The 21,844-nt window shown below is 46.6% G+C and overlaps 1 protein-coding gene across 5 annotated transcripts in view; it reads left to right on the forward strand.

The window, feature by feature from the left end:
• The window catches only part of LOC139574016 (transcription factor HIVEP3-like), a 93,235-nt gene that overhangs the window by 64,090 nt on the left and 7,301 nt on the right, over positions 1-21,844 (forward strand). For all 5 annotated transcript variants that reach the window (XM_071398114.1, XM_071398112.1, XM_071398116.1 and 2 more), the window contains exons 2-4: positions 5,956-10,640; positions 10,925-11,061; positions 20,773-20,948. In XM_071398114.1, coding sequence (XP_071254215.1) covers positions 6,363-10,640; positions 10,925-11,061; positions 20,773-20,948 — 4,591 coding nt within the window. In that variant the 5' untranslated portion in view covers positions 5,956-6,362. The remainder of the gene's footprint in view (positions 1-5,955; positions 10,641-10,924; positions 11,062-20,772; positions 20,949-21,844) is intronic.

Below are 21,844 nucleotides of genomic sequence, written 5' to 3' on the forward strand. Positions count from 1 at the left end.
ACCTCACTAAACCATCCAATCGGTAGTAGCTACGGGCGGTGTGTGTACAAAGGCCAGGGACTTACTCAATGCGAGCTTATGATCAGGGTTCAGGGGTTCAGTGGGTTACCCACGCCTCTCCGTGAAGGGTAGACACAAGCTGATCCGCTCAGTGTGCCGCACGTGTAGCCCCGGACATCACAGACCTGTTTTTGCTCAATCTCGTGTGGCTGAAAGCCACTTGTCCCTCTAAGAAGTTGGACGCCGACCGCTCGGGGCCGCATAACTAGTTAGCATGCCGGAGTCTTGTTCATTATCGGAATTAATCAGACAAAATATCCTAAACCTATGTGAGAATGCTGTTCATTGACTACAGCTCAGCATTCAACACCATAGTTCCCACGAAGCTCAACACTAAGCTAAGGACTCTGGGACTAAACACCTCCCTCTGCAACTGGATCCTGGATTCCAGACAGGCCGCCCCCAGGTGGTAAGAGTAGGCAGGAACACGTCTGCCACGCTGAGCCTTAACACTGGGGCCCCTCAGGGGTGTGTACTTTGTCTCTTCCTGTATTCCGTGTTCACCCACGACTGCGTGGCCAAACACGACTCCAACACCATCATTACGTTTGCTGACGACACAACAGTGGTAGGCCTGATCACTGACAACGATGAGACGACCTATAAGGAAGAGGTCAGAGACCTGGCAGTGTGGTGCCAGGACAACAACCTCTCTCTCAATGTGAGCAAGCCAAAGGAGCTGATCGTGGACTTCAGGAAAAGGCGGGCCGAGCAGGCCCCCATTAACATCGACGGGGCTGTAGTGGAGCGGATGGAGAGTTTCAAGTTCCTTGGGGTCTACATCACCAACGAACTATCATGTTCCAAACATACCAAGACAGTTGTGAAGAGGGCACTACAAAACCTTTTCCCCCTCAGGACACTGAAAAGATTTGACATGGGTCCCCAGATCCTCAAAAGGTTCTACAGCTGCACCATCGAGAGCATCCTGACCGGTTGCATCACTGCCTGGTATGGCAAATGCTTGGCATCTGACCCTAAGGCGCTACAGAGGGTAGTGCGTACAGCCCAGTACATTACTGGGGCCAAGCTCCCTGCCATCCAGGAACTATGTAATTGGCGGTGTTAGAGGATAGCCCATAAAATTGTCAGAGACTCCAGTCACCCAAGTTATAGACTGTTTTCTCTGCTACCGCACGGCAAGCGGTACCGGAGCGCCAAGTCTAGGACCAAAAGGCTCCTCAACAGCTTCTACCCCCAAGCCGTAAGACTGTTGAACAATTCATAAAATCGGCACCAGACAATTTACATTGACACCCCCCCCCTCCCTTTTGTACACTGCTGCTACTCACTGTTTGTTTGTTACCTATGCACGGTAACTTCGCCCCCACCTACATGTACAGTTTACCTTAACTAGCCTGTACCCCCACACACTGACACGGTACCGGTGCCCCCTGTATATAGCCTCGTTATTCTTATTGTGTTACTTTTTATTATTACTTTTTATTTTAGTCTACTTGGTAAATATTTTCTTCTTCTTGAACTGCACTGTTGGTTAAGTTGACATGGTAAAAAGTGGAATATACTAAAGTTTCTAAAAGTAACAGAATGTATTATGTCACAAAGCAACATCATGACTTCACATACATCACAAGAGAAGGAAGCTTTGATTGCCATAGATACCAGCAATAACATTCTATAATTCCAAATAATTCTAAACAGATTCCCTTCTACCTTAGCATACTCTCACCTTCGGAGATAGCAAGCTTTTAAATCCTTTGATTGACTCTTGAAATAGTCAGCATTTAACTTAAAAAATGTCAGCGCACAACATGGAATATGAGTCAACCGTGAGTCAAATCAAACTTTATTTGTCAAATGTGCCGAATTCAACAAGTGTAGACTTTACCGTGAAATGCTTACTTACAAGTCATTCAAACTTCTTATGGCTTGGGGGCAGTATTTCGACATATGGATGAGAAGCGTGCCCAAAGTAAACTGCCTGTTACTCAGGCTCAGAAGCTAGGATATGCATATAATTGGTAGATTTGGATAGAAAACACTCTAAAGTTTCCACAACTGTTTGATGTGGGTACTTTTCAATTGAATGCCTATAGAGTATCTAATGGGTTAGGACCCAGATTGCAGTTCCTATGGCTTCCACTAGATGTCAACAGTCTTTAGAAATTGTTTTCTGAAAAATGAAGAAGAATGAGACCTTTTTGTCAGTGGACTGAGGAAGAATGCAGAGCTGGTTTGCGCGCGTGACCGAGTGCGCGCCCTTCGTTGTTTTTCCTTTCTATTGAATACGCTATTGTCCGGTTGAAATAGTATCGATTCTTTAGACAATTGACAACCTGAGGATTAATTCTAAACATCGTTTGACATATTTCGACGAACTTTACCGGTACTATTAGGATGTATTCGTCTGCATGTTTTGACTGCCTTTGAGCCAGTGGAATACTGAACAAAACGTGCCAACAAAACTGAGTTTTTGGGATATAAAGAGGGACTTTATTGATCAAAACAAACATTTATTGTGTAGCTGGGACTCTTGTGACTGCAACCATATGAAGATCTTCAAAGGTAACTGATTAATTTTATCGCTATTTCTGACTTTTGTAATTCCTTTACTTGGTTGTAAAATGTTTGTATGCTTTTGTAAGCGGGGCGCTGTCCTCAGATAATCGCATGGTATGCTTTCGCCGTAAAGCCTTCTTGAAATCTGACAAAGCGGCTGGATTAACAAGAAGTACATTTTTAAGCCGATGTATAACACTTGTATTTTTTATTAATGTTTATTATGACTATTTCTGTATTTTGAATTTGGTGCTCTGCAATTTCACCGGATGTTGTCGAGGTGGGTCGCTAGCGGAACGCCTGCGCCAGAGAGGTTAACCTGTTAGTGCCCCTATCTGCCTTGGCTCTCTTTTCCTGTCAGAGCACTCTACCTGAGCTGCCTAGTATCTCTTGGCCTCCCTTGGCCCCCTCCTGCTAGTGGGAAAGGACCAATGCTCTTTCTTTCACTTTCCAAATTTGTCCAGGTTTTTTGGAGTCGACTCCGTCTCCTGCTATCGTCCGACGCCGACTCCAATTTGACCAAACTGACCAAAATTAGCAAAACTTGTGTGTGTGCTCGCACACTAATGAACTGGGTGATTTGATTAGCAATGCATATGGAGCTGACAATCTACTGACCAAAATTTTCAAAGCTAATCAGTAGCCTACGTCAGCTAGCTGCCTAGGCAACTTTTTGTTGTTGTATAACCAGGATTTTTGGAGTCAACTCCGACTCTTGTGGTCAAGGAGTCGAGGAATCGACTCTATGGAGTCGACTCTCCACCACTATTCGTTACTGTGTGTGTGTGTACACATGCTATAGTGTGTGTGTGTGTGTGTGTGTGTGTGTGTACACATGCTTGAGTGTGCATATGTCTGTATGTGTGTGCACGTATGTACTGTATGCATGCTTGTTTAAATGTGTGTGCTTGCTCACTCTGGCAGGCTTTCCCCCTGTCGTCCTGGCAAAGCCCTAATGTGTGTTTCCATGCTCTGAGCTGGAGTCTAGACTACACTGCCATGCATAATTCAGACGGTGCTCTCCCCCACCCTAAAACCGCCTAATCATTCTGTTTAAAGGTTGCATCAATACTATGCCAGAGATTATTAAGCCTTACACTGTGATGGCCAACGTGTGCTCAGTTCAAACAACACAAGTAGGAAGGGAGAAGACACTTTCCTTCTTTTTTCTTTCTCTCTCTCGATATTTCTATATACAATATGTATCGCCCTCCTACGCACTCTGGCTTCATAGTGGCGTCTTTTTTCTCCCCATTCATCTTCCCACTCTTTACCTGTCTTTTCCTGTCTCTCCCACTCATGCCTTTTTTATTTCTCAGTCTCACACTCCTGTAGTATTCTCACACTCACTTTTCTTTCTTGGGAATTGTGTGTGAAGAGACCACATTGGTTCATGACCTAGCTACAGTATAAAACGATCCCTTTTCTAACTATTCTAGCTAATTCCCAAGGCTAACACCACAATGTAGCTGGACAGCTCAGAACATTTTCTTGTCTACCTCTCTTACTGTGAGGCGTTTGAGTTCATTTTAATGCCGCCACTTCCGTCTGTTATTATTAATAATTGCTACTGTTGATGGTACTCTGCAGTAAACAAAGTAAACTTCTGTTTGGCGAAACAGACTAAATGGATGATCATCATATGTGGGGGAACGTGGAAATGGAGCTGATAATCTGTCAATTCCAAAAAGGAAGAGTGTTTCTAATTTATTTTCCACTGTAATGAACCCAGACTGTGCTGTGTTTTTCAGGAACATATGGAGAAAGAGAGAAACCCGGGCTCATTAAAAAAACCTGTCACCGCTGCCCCAGCTGGAGTCTGTCAGACTAGTCTTCTGCTAGGCCTGTTTAGCCAGCCGCTGGAACACTGAATGACTCCACAGAGCCTCTCAGAGTTATCTCTCTCTCTCGCACACTCACTCACTCTGTCAACTTGTCAGCCTCTGTCACTGCTTTTGCCTTACCCAGGGAAGGTGGGAGGGAGACACTGTCTTACACACTGTGTTAAATGCACTAGCTTATAACACCTACGTCTATTCCCTCCCTGAAAAGTGGTCTTCTGAAATATGGTTCATTATTCAGACTAAATTATGATTTACTCCCGATTTGATTTAAAATAAAACTTATTGAAAAGTTGAAGTATTATATATTTTGATTTTATCAGGCTATTATTGATGGTTATACTTATGCACCTGATTACCTAATAGTGTGGCCTATTATGAACACCAGAGATATGGAGGGATATCTTTATACAGAGCTGTTGCAGCAGGGAGGAGAACACAGTTTAAAATGCCAAAGATCACTCTGCACATGAGCAGAGAGAGTAAGCTATCCTGAGAAGTGTGTGTTGATGGCTCTGCTCTGATGATGATGGATGTCAGTGGATGGGCCTCAACTCGGACTGTTGGCAGTTGGCTACGGCAGCTCAGTGACATTTGTTTTGATTGGCTGCGGTACAAGATTTATGTGTGTGGAGTTGAGACCTGGGTTTCTCCTAATGTGGGAAATATAACAGCAGATATGTCTTGATAAAAGAGGGGAGCACTTCCTCATCTTCCTGCAGTCTTTTTTCTATCTTCAAATACTTCACCCATTGCTGTCAACTCATCTTTACTCATTACAAGAAGATGTCCCCCCTTACCCTAGCTTTAGAACAAGATCAAATAAGCTCAGGCTGAATTTCAAACGTTTGTTTAGACTTGGTGCCATGACATTGTGTCACACTTTTATCCTCTCTGTTGGCGCTGCTGCCCTGGATGTTGACCTTGCTTGGCCTTCTCAGAGCAGTGGTGTTTCGTGCAGACTGTGCTCTAGCCAGATGGCTTGGAGTCAGAGATAGATACACAGTGGTGTGGTAGACTTTTCTCTCTCACTGTGTCTGATCTCTTTTTGGAACTAGGAGGTTTTATGTTGGATATTGCACATTAGTGCATTGAGACCATTCGAGCACATTTCCGCATACAGAACCAACATTACAGGGTGGAAGTACACTGAAATAGACATTTTCTGTACGTGGCAGAGACCCTTCAGCATACAGGTAGGGCAAGAACAGATCAGAGCAATAACAGTATTACCGCAATTACCTCGCTAATGTGATCATTAGAACGCTTCCCCCACTCATCAGGCCAAGGAAATGTGGCCTTATTTGTCAGGGTATAATATGTGGCAGCAATATCAACGTGAGAGTCAGTGTTTCACAGGGCTTTGACTAGGCCTTAACCCCATGACAAACAGTCTGTTTTTGGTGTCTATAGGGACTGGCCACCTAGTCATTGATAGTGTCACGAGTCAATGATGAAACAAATGCCTAGGTGTATTTTGTTAGGTCTGCCTAAGCTCTGTGACTCACTTCTGCTTATTTCTGTGTTTCTGCAGATCCAGTGAGGTGCTAGGATTGACCAGTGACGGCCTAAGAGGAACAAGAGAAGACCCAGAGGTTTCTACTCAGCAGAGCCACAGTGTCAGAACGGTCCAGCAGTATGCAAAGCCAAACCCTCATCTAGCTCTTTCACAATGGCTCAGGCCGGATGGGAACAGGCTTACTCCGTGATGAGAGAGGATCTATGTTTACCTAAATCCTCTATGCTGCTCTGGGGCACTTTTTAATTATGTCTTATTTGATCCTCTTGAATGACTTTTGGCCTGCTCATAAAAAAGGTACTCCATTAGATGTTCCCTCGTCCCAGGCATCTCTGCGGCACTGTGGCTAGCCTCATGAGGCTGTGTGGCACACTGCTCCCAGAGGCATTCCCTGTGTGTCTGTAAGGCCTCCTCCCCACTCTATGGAGGCGGAGCCCAGCCATCCTGCTGATGGTGAGCGATCCGGAAGGCAACAGCAGCCTCTGTCTGCTGGGGCCGCTGAGTCCCCCACAGGGTCCTGTCCACCTCAGCCACAGCAGCCGCCATCCATCCCCCGCCCCGTCCACGGTGGCCTGGGACGCCTCCACCACCGCAAGCCCAAGCGTAGCGACCTGCTCCTCAGGCTTCAGCATCAGCACAAGACCCAAGCAGCAGCATGGCAGCTCTCAACAGACACCCCAGGTCCTTCAGGAGGCAGCATCTCCTCCCCCTCCACCTCATCCCTACAATCCTCCTCTACCCAAGGCGACAACACTCAGGGGGTCCAGTCCCAGCCCAATCAGGAAGCCCCAGAGGGCAGCCCGTCTAAAAGAAGTGAGAGGAAGCCCCAGAAACCGGGGAAGTATGTGTGCACTTACTGCGGCCGTCCATGTGCCAAACCCAGCGTTCTCCAGAAACACATCCGCTCTCACACAGGGGAGAGGCCTTACCCCTGTGTCCCCTGTGGCTTCTCCTTCAAGACCAAGAGTAACCTGTACAAGCACCGCAAGTCCCACACCCACCGAATCAAGGCAGGCCTGGCGTCCAGCCGGGACGAGCTGAGCCTGAGCGGACCTGCGATGAGCGCCCCGGGAGAGGATCCCGAGGAGCCTACAGAGGGGGAGAGCACAGACTCTGAGTCGTCGTCAGGTCAGTACAGGAAGGAGAGGTTGGGCAAGCAGAAGAGTAGCAGCAGTTTGGCGCTGTTAGGGCAAGAGGAGGGCCAGAGGTCTGACAACTCCCAGGCCGTGAAGCAGAGACTGGCCATGAGGCTGAGTGAGAGGAAGCGAGGCCCCATGGCCTCCCCAGAAGACCCTCCCTCCTCCTCCACCTCCTCCTCACTAGGCCCCAGCAGTAAAGGCAGCCAAGAGTCAGGCTACTTCTCCCTTTCGAGGAGCACTGAGATGAGCCGAGCTGACTCCCAGGTGAGCCCTCCCACCGCCAAAACTTACGCCGAGATCATCCTGGGCAAGTATGGACGGCTTGGAGGGCAGCAGCGCGGTCCCCATCATCAGCACGCCCACTCTTCACCAGGGATGGAGGAGAAGAGCAGCATGCCCTTCAGCGTGCCCAAGACGCAGGTCATCGAGCACATCACCAAACTCATCACCGTCAACGAGGCGGTGGTGGACACCAGCGAGATCGACAGCGTCAAGCCCAGGCGCTCCTCGCTCTCCAGGAAGAGTAGTCTGGAGTTACCCAAGTTCTCCTGCCCCAAAGACCCCTATATGTTTGAGCCTAAGGGAGAAAGTCCAAGCTCCAGTATGGCAGGCCAATCATTCTTTCCCCATGTCCAAGACGTGGACCCATCTGGGGTCCAGGAGTCTTCCTCCTCAGTGCCTCTGCTGAGAAGCCACTCCATGCCCACCTCAGCAAGCCAGGGAAACCACTCCACCACCTCTCCCTGGGGCTTCTGTCGTCTGAGCCACTCCTTTGATGAGCAGCAGGCTGTGGTGGCCGAGATGAGGGTGGGCGGGCAGCACCGTTTGCTGAGGCGCCAGCCCGCCATCGAGGTGCCCCTCGGGGCTGAACTCAGCCTGGAGGAGGCTGGCCCCTCCTACGCAGCAACAGAAAGTGGCCTAACCAGGAAGCAGCAACAGCAGCAACGCAAAGGTCCAAGGCTCTATGAGTGCAAGGCCCGCTGTAAACAAAGGGAGAGTTACGAGGCCCACAGGGGTCTTTGCACAGGCCAGCCAATAAAGGAGCTGGAGAGAGGAGAGGTGGATGGGGCGTGCCGGGATGACCGTCCCCAGATGATGCACTATAAATTCCGGGCACTGGCCATGGCAGTGAGGAAGAGGAGGAAAGAGGAGAGTCTGGAGGAGGATCCTCCCAGCCCCGGGCCTACAGCTGTTGTGACCTGCAGCCCCGCAACCACCACTGCAGTGCCAAGCCTGGTGGAGCAGAGTGAGGATTTCTCAGGTGCTCTCTCACAGGCTGAGCAGCAGCAGCAAGACAGGAAGGGCATCTCTGTCATCCAGCACACCAGCTCCTTCGAGAAGCAGGAAAGTATATCCATGGAGAGCCAGGAGTCTATAGAGCTCAGTGAGAGCCAGTCAACACTGCAAAAACAGCCGCAGCCAAAATCATCTCGCTCCATGTCCCGCCTGGTCCGCCAGCACAACATCCAAGTGCCAGAGATCCTAGTGACGGTAGAGCCTGACGCTGATATGGTGTCAGTGTCGCCCACGGCGACGGCATCCTCGTCCAAGGAGCCAGAGAGAGTGGTAGAGGAGTTCCAGTGGCCTCAGCGCAGCCAGAGTATGGCTCAGCTCCCCGCCGAGAAGCTGCCACCAAAGAAAAAGCGTCTCCGTCTAGCCGAGGCTGCTGCCCAGTCTTCTGGGGAGTCCAGCTTTGAGTCGGTATTGCTGGGGCCCCGGAGCCCCAGCCAGGAGAGCAACATTTCCCACTCACCCAGCCGATCTGCCTCCTTTGAAGACATGGGGGGAAAACCTGCTGAGCCTTCCTCCTGGGGCTCCAGCAGCACCCAGGGCTCCCACATGCTAACCGTGCCCTCGGGCCCCCACCAACAATACCAACCCCAAAGAGACATGCGGCGCTCAGCCTCGGAGCAGGCCCCTGCCAGCCCACAGCACACGGACGAGGTTGTGGAGACGAGGAGCAAATCCTTTGACTACGGGTCCCTATCGCCGCAGCGGTCTGCATCAGCCTGGAGGGAGAGGAGGAAGTGCCTGCTGGTGAAGCACGCCACCCTGGGCGAGCCAGACCACGAGGAAGGGGCCGTGGCCAGCCACTCGGGCCGACCAGGGAGCCCCAAGCCGGGCCCGTCCTACACCAGCCACCCTGCCCTCCACCCAGCTGAAGCCAGCACCTCGAGGCTCAGCCCAGAGGCCATAGGGAAGACCGTACAGCTGTTCCACCAGCCCCGGATACCCCCATTCCCCATGCAACCAACTGGGCATGATCGGTTCCCTCTTGGCCAGATAGCCCAGCTCCACCCAGGCACCACTGCCATCTCAGATGTCCTCTCCACCCACATCATCCACAGAGCCTTCTTACACACACACCCTTCTCCTCCAACTATACAAGTCCACCCAGGGCAGCTTCACATGGCAGAATGCTTAGGCCTGCCCCTCGATCCTTTCTCAGCTCTGCTCTCCCTGCAGTACCCCACCGGGGCTGGCGAGACTGTGTACCTCCCCATTTCCCCTGGGCTCACCATCCAAGTCCCCACACAGCCCCCCATACCCTCCACTGTGGTTCTCCCTTCCCCATCTCCTCAGTCCTTAATCCCCCTACCCTGCCTCCATCCCCCGCCTGTCATCGCAACGTGCCTGGCGCAGCTGATGCCAGTCGTGTCACTGGTGGTGCCAGTGCGCCTCCAGACCCACATGACCACCTATGCCAGTGCCCTGTACACCACCTTATCCCAGATCTTGGCGTCAGCCTGCTCCCAGGAGCCCATCTGCTGCATGGCCATGGTTATCATGGGCCAGCTGGAGCAGGACAAGCTGCAGAGGTCCTATCTGAAGATCCCCACCCCGGACTTCAAGAGCTACCTGCCTCTGTCTCTGCCCCTGGAGCTGGGCTCTGTGTCCAGGGAGGGCTACGGGCCACTGGGGGCTGGAGGGAGCAAACGCATGCTCTCCCCTGCAGCCAGTCTGGAGCTTAGCACAGAGGCCCAGCGCCAGCAGAAACGAGTGAAGGAGGAAGAGGAGGAGGAAGAGGAAAATAGGGGTACTGGGAGAAAACCTGAAGCAGGGGTGGATGAAGAGAAGCAGCCGGAAAGGGCACAGATAGGAGTAGTTACTGTGAAAGTCGAGGAGGAAGAGAAGGTACGGGACCCAGAGGGGCACAGGGAAGAGAGGGAGATGCAAGGGAAGGCTGAACCTAAGAAAGAAAAGGGGAGGGAGAAGAATGAGAGCTGGGGAGTGAGTGCTTCCTTTGTAACCCAGAGTCCAGAGCGAGCCAAAGCCCCCTCGTATACCAGCCTCCACACAACCACCTCAGTCAGCTGGTGCTACTTGAACTACGTGAAGCCCAACCCGTCTGCCCAGAGGGAGTCACAAACCTCCGTTTACACCTCCTGGAGCGTCAGCATGCACAACCCCAACCTGCCAGGCCTGTCCACCAAGCTGGCCCTGTCCCTGCTGAGCTCTAAGCAGAAGCACAGCTCGGAGACCTACACCATGGCCACAGCTCTAACCCCTGCAACAGGCAAGGTGGTCTCTGCCAGCAGCAGAAAGACCTACATTTCAGAGGTAAATATAACAGCAATATTCAATATCTAGGAAAACACAGCATGGGCCAATTAGACCATAACTACCAAAACCACTTAGTTTTAGTTATGAATTATATCGTATAATGCATACCCCACAATTCCACAGATGGAAATTACCAGACACTATGCTGTTAGATTATATACTACAACCAATACATTAAATGTTTGGCATTAATTGTTGTTCCAATGTACTGTATATCATCATTGCTAACCAAGATGTCAGGGTGTGTTGGTGAATTTGCCTGTGTCTGTCTTTGAGTGTAGGTACATGCTATCCCACCCAGCACCCCTGTCGAAGTGAAGGAGCCACCACAGCAGCCTGAGAAGGGGAAGAGAGAAGAGCAAGGGCCCTCCACCTCCAAACAGAGCGAACCTCTCCGCGTCAAAATCTTAGAGGGCGGGTAAGAGAAAGAGGACACAGGAGTACTGCATACCTCTCTGATCAGCTAATACTAGTGGATTTGTTCTATGAGCAGATAGATTTTTCTGCAAAATTCATCATGCAGATATTCAACGTTACTGACAGATAAAGGCAAAGGCAGTAGAGATGTAACAATACAGTAGATGTGAGTCATTGTATTCAGATATGGTAGCTGTACCAGGCAACACAGAGCTGCCACCAAATGCAGTCTCAAAATATAAATGCCACATTATGAAGGGGAAAAGGCAGTAACAGTAGAGAATGTTTTACACTTCAGTCTCCCAGAATAACAGAGAAACAGGTGAGCTAGCCTCCAGGGACTCCATTTATACCGACAGCAGAGCCTTTCCCATTCACAGCTGGTAGAAAAGGTAGATCTGAATGTGTTGAATGGGGTTGGTATTTGTGCGGTGCAGCAGACAAGCAGAAGGCATCCCTCCAGATTTGTTTTGAGATTCTCATTTGTATCTGTATACCTTCCTCTCAATGACACGAGAGCAACTGAAGTTTAGCTGCTGTACTGTACATACATATGTAGGAAAGAAGTCACTATAAGTATCTTGAGTAAAGGCAATATTTGGGTGTGGGGATTGAACAAGGCTAATTGCTGCGAGTTGTGTGTCAGTCTTCCCACTGCAGTATCTGCTCTCACTGTTGCCTCTGATCGCAGCTCACAAAGCTGCCTTTCCTGTGGCAGCTGCTGCAGTCTAGCCAACAGATAGTGATCTGCCAAGAGCACAGTAAAAGACAGAGTGTGATAGAGATGGAATTGAAAGGGAAAGACAGAGGGGAAATGGTGGAGAGAGGGAAAAATAGAAGGAAGCGTTGAACATTTTTTGTTTCCTTATGACAGACAAGGACGTGTGCGAAAAAGATGGAGACAGAAATACAAACAGATAGGTGTTGATAGAAAGATGATAGAATGATAGATGATAGATGATAGTGTGATAGAGAAGTTTTTACAATGAATGACAGATGGACAACATAAGAGGTGCATGTGGGTGGGAGGGGGAGTGATTAAGCTTACACAATGCTGTTTGTGGTCTAATTATTGACACTATTTTAGGATATTAATAATGATTTCTCATAAAATTGTTACTTATACATTGATTTACTATAACATTTGTGAAGAATGATAATTCCAGCTAAAATAATATACAGGAGTAGAGCTTTCCATATATCATTTTCTAATTTAGAGAGCTTGCTTTGTCATAATTATCAAATCTGAAAAATTATAATTCTATATAGTTGGTTCTGAACACATCTACATTCATGTGGATGCTACCATGATTATGGATAATCATGAATAATGATGAGTGATAAAGTTAGAGGCATACAGTAAATATCATACCCCCCCAAAAATACTAACATCCCTTGTTATTGGTAATGGTGAGAGGCTAGCATGTTTTTTGGGACATGATCACAGTTTTCCACTAATGGAATATAAAAGGAATGAATCTGTTAAATATAATAAAAATAAGTTATTGTTTTTAATACATACAGATATTATAAATCAGGGTTCCCCAACTGGTGGTTGTTTTACTTGGCCCCCCAATGAAACCTCTTTTATTTTGGGGGGGGGATGAAAGACTGTAAAAAAACAAGGAAGTCAGCTCCAGGTGATTTTAATATACTGGAATATACTGTTTCCAAGTATTCCCACGCATAATGGACAGGTAGGCTGTTTGGCTGGAATTATGACCGTGTGGACACCACAAAGCGGGCAAACAGGCTGTGTGAAGGCAAAGCTTCTGGAAGGCTGGCTGGACCAGCACAGGAGAGTTGAACATAGTGGTGCACAACTCCAGGATTTTTGGAGTCGACTTCGACTCCTGTGATTGGAGTCGACTCTTGCTCGACTCCGACTCCTGTGGTTGGAGTCGTAGGAGTCGACTCTTGCTCAACTCCCAAAACACGCTGAGACGGATGCGCACACACATATACCTCATTGTTGCAGAGTCCTACTAGGAAGACTACATTTGCATTCTAGAGGACTGACATGAGCATGATGCTGCCCATTTGCCTATGAAAGGGCTATTCTGTTTGAATATAGAACGTGATGTGTAGGAACTTGAATATTTCAGTGATATTTCTGCTGTCTTGACCGATCCCATGGGATGATGCGGTGCACTCTATGCTGATAAGGCATTTCTTTGCCATGTTCTAGCCCTATTCGGACAGGCATTACTAGATATGTTGGTTTTGTAATTATTATCCTAGCATGTGCCTTATTCCAGAGGAATTCACACAGGATTCGTTTTTCAAAACTGCCCCATGTAATTCTTAATTTTTCGAATTGAATCGACTCTTATGACGGAAACCTGCAGTTTTTCTTTTGTTGTAGGCGTGAAGATATTTCAACGTCATGTCCAGACGATAATAGGCTACACTGATACCTCGTACTTGGCTTCCAAATGTATAGGTTTCCCCATAATATTTAAATGCATGAATTGTGATCATAATCATTATTTTAGCAATCTATCCATGGTAGACGTCCTTCTTAATAGCAATCCCCCCCATCCTGCTGATTTCAGCTGCTGAACCATATTTGCACTTGGCTGTGTTTATGGATGAGAAAGTGAACTTGAGAAAGTGAACTAAAATGTAACTTGCTATTTCCAAAAGTTTAGCGGGGATCCTGCTTTGTGATCCCTGTTCGTGGGTTGGAGAGCCCTGATCTAGGACATCAACAGCCAGCCAGGGTTTCATTCCTATAGCCTACATATTTTGATTACCTGCACGCTTCTGACTGTCTGCCTGGTGGCCGACATGCCTAACTATGCCTGGCTGTGCCACTTCCATCTCTTCCACTTCCATCTCTCTCTCTCTCTCTCTCTCTCTCGCTCTCGCTCTCGCTCTCGCTCTCTCTCTCGGTAGCTCTCTCTCTCTCTCTCGGTAGCTCTCTCTCTCTCTCTCGGTAGCTCTCTCTCTCTCTCTCGGTAGCTCTCTCTCTCTCTCGGTAGCTCTCTCTCTCTCTCTCTCGGTAGCTCTCTCTCGGTAGCTCTCTCTCGGTAGCTCTCTCTCGGTAGCTCTCTCTCGGTAGCTCTCTCTCGGTAGCTCTCTCTCGGTAGCTCTCTCTCGGTAGCTCTCTCGTTCTCTCTCTCGTTCTCTCTCTCGTTCTCTCTCGGTAGCTCGTTCTCTCTCTCGTTCTCTCTCTCGTTCTCTCTCGGTAGCTCGTTCTCTCTCTCGTTCTCTCTCTCGTTCTCTCTCGGTAGCTCGTTCTCTCTCTCGTTCTCTCTCTCTCTCTCTCTCGGTAGCTCGTTCTTTCTTTGCTGTGAAAGATGCAAGAGTTTGTTCTCGAAGTAGACTACAAAAAATGGTGTCCTTCCTTGCAGAAATACTGAATCTTAGTAGTCTATTCCTAGCGGAATCTAAGCTTGACACCCAGAAATGGGAGTCGATGGACAAGGAGTCATCTCCCCACCACTAGCTGAACATTGGCAGCTGCTGTCGGTGTGTATAGTGCCTTTGGGAAGTATTCAGACCCTTTGACTTTTTCCACATTTTTGTTAGGTTACAGCCTTATTAAAAAAAAAAAATCCCCCTCATCAATCTACACACAATACCCCATAATGACTAAGCCAAAACAGGTTTTTATAAATGTTAGCTAATTTATAAAAAATTCAAAAAATAAATATCACATTTACATAAGTATTCAGACCCTTTACTCAGTACTTTGTTGAAGCACCTTTGACAGCAATTACAGCCTTGAGTCTTCTTGGGTATGACGCTAAAAACTTGGCACACCTGTATTTGGGGAGTTCTTCTCATCAGATCCTCTCAAGCTCTCTAGTTGGATGGGGAGCATTGCTTCACAGATATTTTCAGGTCTCTCCAGAGATGTTAGATCGGGTTCAAGTCTGGGCTCTAGCTGGGCCACGCAGGGACATTCAGAGACTTGTCCCAAAGCCATTCCTGCATTGGCTTTTGGCTGTGTGCTTAGGGTTGTTTTCCTGTTGGAAGGTGAACATTCACCCCAGTCTGAGGTCCTGAGCGCTCTGGAGCAGGTTTTCATCAAGGATCTATCTGTACTTTGCTCCATTCATCTTTGCCTCGATCCTGACTAGTCTCCCAGTCCCTGCCGCTGAAAAACACCCCCACAGCATGATGCTGCCACCACCAATCATCACCGTAGAGATGGTGCCAGGTTTCGCTTGGCATTCAGGCCAAAACATTCAATATTGGTTTCATCAGACCAGAGAATCTTGTTTCTCATTATCTGAGAGTTTTAGGTGCCTTTTGGCAAACTCCAAGCAGGCTGTCATGTGCCTTTTTACTGAGGAGTAGCTTCCATCTGGCCACTCTACCATAAAGGCCTGATTGGTGGAGTGCTGCAGAGATTGTTGTCCTTCTGGAAGGTTCTCCCATCTCCACAGAGGAACTCTAGACCTATAACAGAGTGACCATTGGGTTCTTGGTCACCTCCCTGACCAAGGCCCTTCTCCCCTGATTGCTCAGTTTAGCCGGGCAGTCAGCTCTAGTAAGATTCTTGGTGGTTCTAAACTTTTTCCATTTAAGAATGATGGAGGGCACTGTGTTCTTGGTCCTTCAATGCTGCAGACAATTTTTGGTACCCTTCCCAAGATCTGTGCCTCGACACAATCCTGTCTCGGAGCTCTACGGACAATTCCTTCGACCTCATGGCATGGTTTTTGCTCTGACATGCACTGTCAACTGTGGGACCTTATATAGACAGGTGTGTGCCTTTCCAAATCATGTCCAATCAATTGAATTTACCACAGGTGGACTCCAATCAAGTTGTAGAAACATCTCAAGGATGATCAATGGAAACAGGATGCTCATGAGCTCAATTTCGAGTCTCATAGCAAAGGGTCTGAATACTTATAAGGTATTTCTCTTTTTTATATCTGGTAAATTTGCACCAAAAAAATCAACATGTTTTTGCTTTGTCATTATGGGGTATTGTGTGTAGATTGCTGAGGATTTTTGGTAATTTAATACATTTTTGAATAATGTTGTAACGTAGCAAAATGTGGATAAGGTCAAGGGATCTCAATACTTTCCGAATGCACTGTATGTGTTCTCTTTTCTCCGATTTGTAAAAGCAAGCAGAGCAGAAACAGGCTAATATTTAGTTGACTAATGTAGCTGGCAAGGTAACTTTTGTTTAATTTAACAGGAAAAAAAACAAAATTTGTGAATATTCCCAGTGCTAAGCTAGTAGCGCTAGTGTAACTGATATGTAACGTTAGCTAATGTTTCATCTCTGCTCGACTGAGGTGAATTAATTAAATTGCTAGTAGCTAGCTACCACAGCCAGTTCAGCTCTAGCATCTAGCCATCTATCAGATAGCGATATGAGGTGGCTATTATTACTATATTTCTAACAGCTGTTGTGGTTTGTGTGGAAATGTTTTGTAGCCTTTGTTTTGTCTCGTTTCAACAGAAGTACAGGGCTGGCTTTCGCCAGTTGGTGTACCATTAGAGAGAGAGCTGGGCAAAAGTTGGTTAACGTTAGCTATTATTTTTACCTCAATCACGCTAGACCTGGATCAAACGATTAAACCATGATTCTATTCTTGGATAATATAATTTATAAACGTACACCAAGGTAATTCTTTGTCATGCCTCATCTTACGAGGATCAGATGGTGACAGGGGTCTCAGCGGGGTCAGGCAGCCAGGGAAGACCCAGTCTGTGACAGAGCTTAGATGAATTTTTAGAAATGCAAGATTTTATTCTCTGTGCAGCAACCACTGGACAAGCCAGATACTTAAAAGATTGAAACTATTTTAAGGCAGTCTGAAAAACCTCAAGTTGATTTCCAAACTATATCAAGGGTTGATAGAGGCTTTTCCCAATGACACAAAACATGTAAAACAAAAATGTTAGGAAGACCTGGTGGAAACTATTGATGATGATTCATGGATACAGATATGTTTGAATGCCCAGTCATGTTCATATAATCTCAGACATAAATTACTGCAGTTTTAAGACAGTCCATAGGCTGTACTATATGCAAGTGAAACTTAATTACATGCACTCAGAAGTGTAATTCCTCTGCTGGAGGTGTAAAACTCAAAAGGGGACATATTTGCATAAGTTATGGTCTTGTGAAGGCTGGCGGAATTCTGGCAAAGAGTATATTATTTTATCTCAGCATGTCTACAGATTCCCTTCTCCCTGTTTTTGTTTGCTTGGAAATGTTGATACTGGAGACTTATCAGAATAAACTGTGTAACCAAGCATTTATAGCGGCTAAGCATTGCCATTAATTGGAAGGTTGGTTATCCTCCCTCAATATCACAATGGATAGCAGAAATATCAAGTTATGTATCACCAGGATTTATTTATTAAGGGTATACTGGGCACTTTCATAAGGTCTGGATGCCTTATATGGAATGTAGTACTACAAAAGGAGTCTATTGAAAACATGCCCAAGTCAGGGGAGATACCTTTTTTGTCAATCCCTAGCTACTGGACTGCTCAAACCTGGCCCTGGGGGTCTTCCGTCTTGTGGATTGTCACTCTGGCCTTGGCCTAACACACCCAAAACCAATAATTAATGTTTCTCTAAGATCCTAAAGCTGAGTGGGGTGTGTTGGGTTGGGGCGCTGCAGGGTGTTGGACCTCTAGGAACAGGATGGGGCGACCCAGCTATTTTGTGTGCAAGTAAAAGGAGCTCTACAGTACTATTAGGCCTATGAGATTAATTATATGGAGGATTTGCTGTTTCTTTGTGTTAATGTATATTGTGTTTGGAAAAAGTTGAGAAATGTACTAGACTGGTGGTGGTCGGGGGTGCAGGCGGCTCAGGCTGGCTGGGCAGTCTGTCAGAAATGTTATATAGATGATGTCTTAATAAAGACAATCAAGTCTTTGTATTTTTGTTAATTTGTTATGTTATTGGTTAAAGGTGCAACACAACATTGATTATTGGATTTCCTTTGATCTAGTTCAGTCTTATCAATCACTTAAACATATTTAATAATGATCTCTTACCAAGCTTGAAGACTGGTCATTTTTGTTTACTTTTTGTTGTTCTAAATAGAGATGGCATATTGGATTGTGTAGACACGCAGGAAATTAGCTATAGATGGCCCACCGACAGGTTATGTCCCCCCACATCTATAACTATCATCAGTGGTTGCTAACAGGGGTTTACAATTTACAAGCCATAAAGTTTAGACCTTAAAGGGATAGTTTAGTGATTTTACATATGTAAATATTTGTTTAAATTGAAAGCAGTCTATGGAAAAGGAGTGACTGCAATCCACACTTTGGCTTTCTGAAACTAGCCATTGCAAAGATTTTGCAACATTAGCATTTTGGGAGACCTTTTTTTCCATGGCCAAATCTCAAAATAATTTTTTACCAATTCATTGAGTAACGCAATCGATTTAAGCGGTGATTTTAGCATGAAATGTGATGCATGCTAAACGGGGAAGATTGACTTGGGGAATGGGGAACAGCTGCTGCTCATCAGGAAACAACACAGTGACATAAACAGAATTTAGACATCTGGGAGATTTTTCTAGAAGCACTGTGCTCAAATCCAATTTCCAGGTTGCACAGCAAAAAATACAATATGCTACAGCTGACTTCTCTCTTGGTTCCGTAGTCAACAGATTAACCTAACGTAGCAGGCGTAAAATAAACGCCTGAAACTAGATCCCCTATAATGGCCTACATACTGGTCTTGAGGAGAAGGGGAAAAAACTGTTGGGAGGTTCTCTTCTGCACTGTTCAACCAGTCCAGTAAATGTGGAGGAAGAGTTAAGATGGACCATTTTCCCTGAAAACCGGAACAACCGTTTGTTGGGGACTCAGCAGAGGTACTTGACATGCGTTTCTACGGGTTAGTGCCGCTGTTCGTATGGGTGTCCCCTCTTAACACATCTCAGACAACAGCAAAAATATCAAACATGTCTGAACATGTTTGTGATGTCCCAGTCTTAATCTGGAGAATTTAACAGCATCCATCAGGGCTCGTTGGCCATCTCGCACTATGAGCAGAAGAATGCGCAAATGAGTTTCTCGTGCGTGCACATTTCAACCTTATCTTTAAAACTTGTCTGGGACACTTAAATCTTGCAAATATTGGGGAACACACAAACACACACACAATGCATGTAGCACTCCAGAAACAGTGTGTCATTCATTCTACCTCTCTTCTCTGTGTTCTCAACCACGACTGCCGTCATCGGAACACAACACACATCACTACTTTCTATAAATACACGGCATGCAGGCAGCTCAGCTCTGTTTTGTGGTTTTAATGACTTGTATGTTTTCATCCTGATCCAATTAAGTCACGTCTGTGAGAGAGGAGGGACTGACTGGGGGGCTCTCTGGAGCACATTAACATTATTCAGTTGGAGAAACAGATGCTGTAACATGGCAGGCTTTTTCCTCACTGTCGCTTTTCTCCTAAACTAAAGGAGCCGTGGGCGTCCTCTGTGACAGCGGAACATTGGGTTTAATCTCCTTAATCTGCATTTAGTGCAGCTGCAACTGTCTAGTTGCTCTTAACACAGCCAGACATACATTTTTATGGAGTAAATACATTATCACATTTTCTCATTGGCTTGGTGACATAGTCAGCTTAGCTCATTCCACTGTTAACCTGTGAGGTCATGATCAGTGTGTTTATCATATTGTATTGTATGAAGTTCAACAGGATGCAGGGTTTACCATAATTCAGTCACATTCATGCCCAGCATCATCACAACCAGAAGCAGATTGAAATTGTCAGTGTTTATGTAATTTTTCACTTACTTTGTCCTGTTTCACCTGCTGGGTGTATGCCGTGTGCCTGTGCACTCACAATAGTGACTCAAAGCACTGTTGCATTCCATCAATGGCATCACCATCCGTTGTTGCTGCTTTCCCCATCTAAAAGAGTAATAGGAAGAGTTGTGCTTCGTCACATCTGTTTGCTCTATCAGTCATGATGCCATTGTACAACTGGGAATGATTTGTCAGCTTCCTTGCAGGAACACCTTGAGTGCTCCCTGATTGAAAGGCAGATGTGTGCAGCTTGAGTCTCGCTCTGCTGGAAATGTGAGGCAATATTTTTAGCCATGCCACGAAATGTGTGTCAGTGTGCAGACACAAGCTGTACTGAGTGAATGCAATAGAATGGCACTCTGGAGACTGTTTCTCAGTTGAGTAAGAATGTGTTCAAAGTACTGTTGTTGCCTCATTGGAAAGCCCAATGCGAATACTGATCTTTATTCATGTTGATCTAGTATACTGTATGACAAATTCTCTATTTAAAGATGAGTGTACATCATGCTGGGTAGTGCATAGTATTTTCGTAAGCATTAAAAACAACATATAAACTAGTCTTTTATAGAGTAGGGCGAAATGTAGAGTTGGATTTTGTATGTATTGTAACTTTGAGGGCAGTTGGCTAAAGCCAGGCTTCCCTCTCTGTAGCTGCTGCTGTTGTTGACCGAGCCAACCAAACTGAGGATAAAGGTTGGGTTCTCTGTCTACCTGCCTGCCTGCCTGCTACAGGCGTAGACAGGCTGGAGAGAGCGAACTACAGGGGGACTTAAAGGAAGCCGGGGTTTAGTGGGGCTAACCTGTTCTGATGTGAAGAGTGCCTTGTGTAGAGTAGGCCCAGGGAGCTATCTTTACCTACTTTTAACTTACTATGTATTTTGTTTATCTTTTCTCACTCTCTATCCCCCCACTTCCTCTCTCTCTCCCTCTTTCCCATCAGGTACAAGTGTAATGAGGAGTATGTGTATGTGCGGGGTCGCGGCAGAGGAAACTATGTGTGCGGAGAGTGCGGGATCCGCTGTAAGAAGCCCAGCATGCTAAGGAAGCACATTCGAACACACACGGATCTCCGGCCCTACATCTGCAAACACTGCAACTTCGCCTTCAAAACCAAAGGTGAGGAAGAGGAGGTGTGACCTTTCTAAATAGGCCCCCAAGTCATAATATGGCATTCAGTGTCGCTCTGCTTCGTATATGGTTGAGCAGTTTCTTTAACGATTAGCTATACTCCAAGTTGATAGTCACGTCATAAGAAGGAATTCCCCTCGACCACGCCCACAAATTGGGGAAAACAAACATTCTTTCCCGTTGACCCCCATTGTAAAAGAGCCAACTTTGTCAATTTTCTTATTATACAGAAATAACAAAAAATGCCGGAAAACTGCTGTGTTGTTCAATGAACATATAACCAGGAAAAAACAACATAAGGAAATAGAGCCTGCGAGAAGAGCCATATGGCTTCACATTTGTGGCCTGCTGGAGGTCATTTTTCAGGGCTCTGGCAGTGCACCTCCTGGCACAAAGGCGGAGGTAGCGGTCCTGCTGCTGGGTTGTTGCCCTCCTACGGCCTCCTCCACGTCTCCTGATGTACTGGCCTGTCTCCTGGTAGCGCCTCCATGCTCTGGACACTACGCTGACAGACACAGCAAACCTTTTTGCCACAGCTCGCATTGATGTGCCATCCTGGATGAACTGCACTACCTGAGCCACTTGTGTGGTTTGTAGACTCCGTCTCATGCTACCACTAGAGTGAGAGCACCGCCAGCATTCAAAAGTGACCAAAACATCAGCCAGGAAGCATAGGAACTGAGAAGTTGTCTGTGGTCACCACCTGCAGAATCACTCCTTTTTTGGGGGTGTCTTGCTAATTGCCTATAATTTCCACCTTTTGTCTATTCCATTTGCACAACAGCATGTGAAATTTATTGTCAATCAGTGTTGCTTCCTAAGTGGACAGTTTGATTTCACAGAAGTGTGATTGACTTGGAGTTACATTGTGTTGTTTAAGTGTT

This window comes from Salvelinus alpinus, chromosome 4, assembly GCF_045679555.1.
Source record: "Salvelinus alpinus chromosome 4, SLU_Salpinus.1, whole genome shotgun sequence".
Classification (NCBI taxonomy): Eukaryota; Metazoa; Chordata; class Actinopteri; order Salmoniformes; family Salmonidae; genus Salvelinus; species Salvelinus alpinus.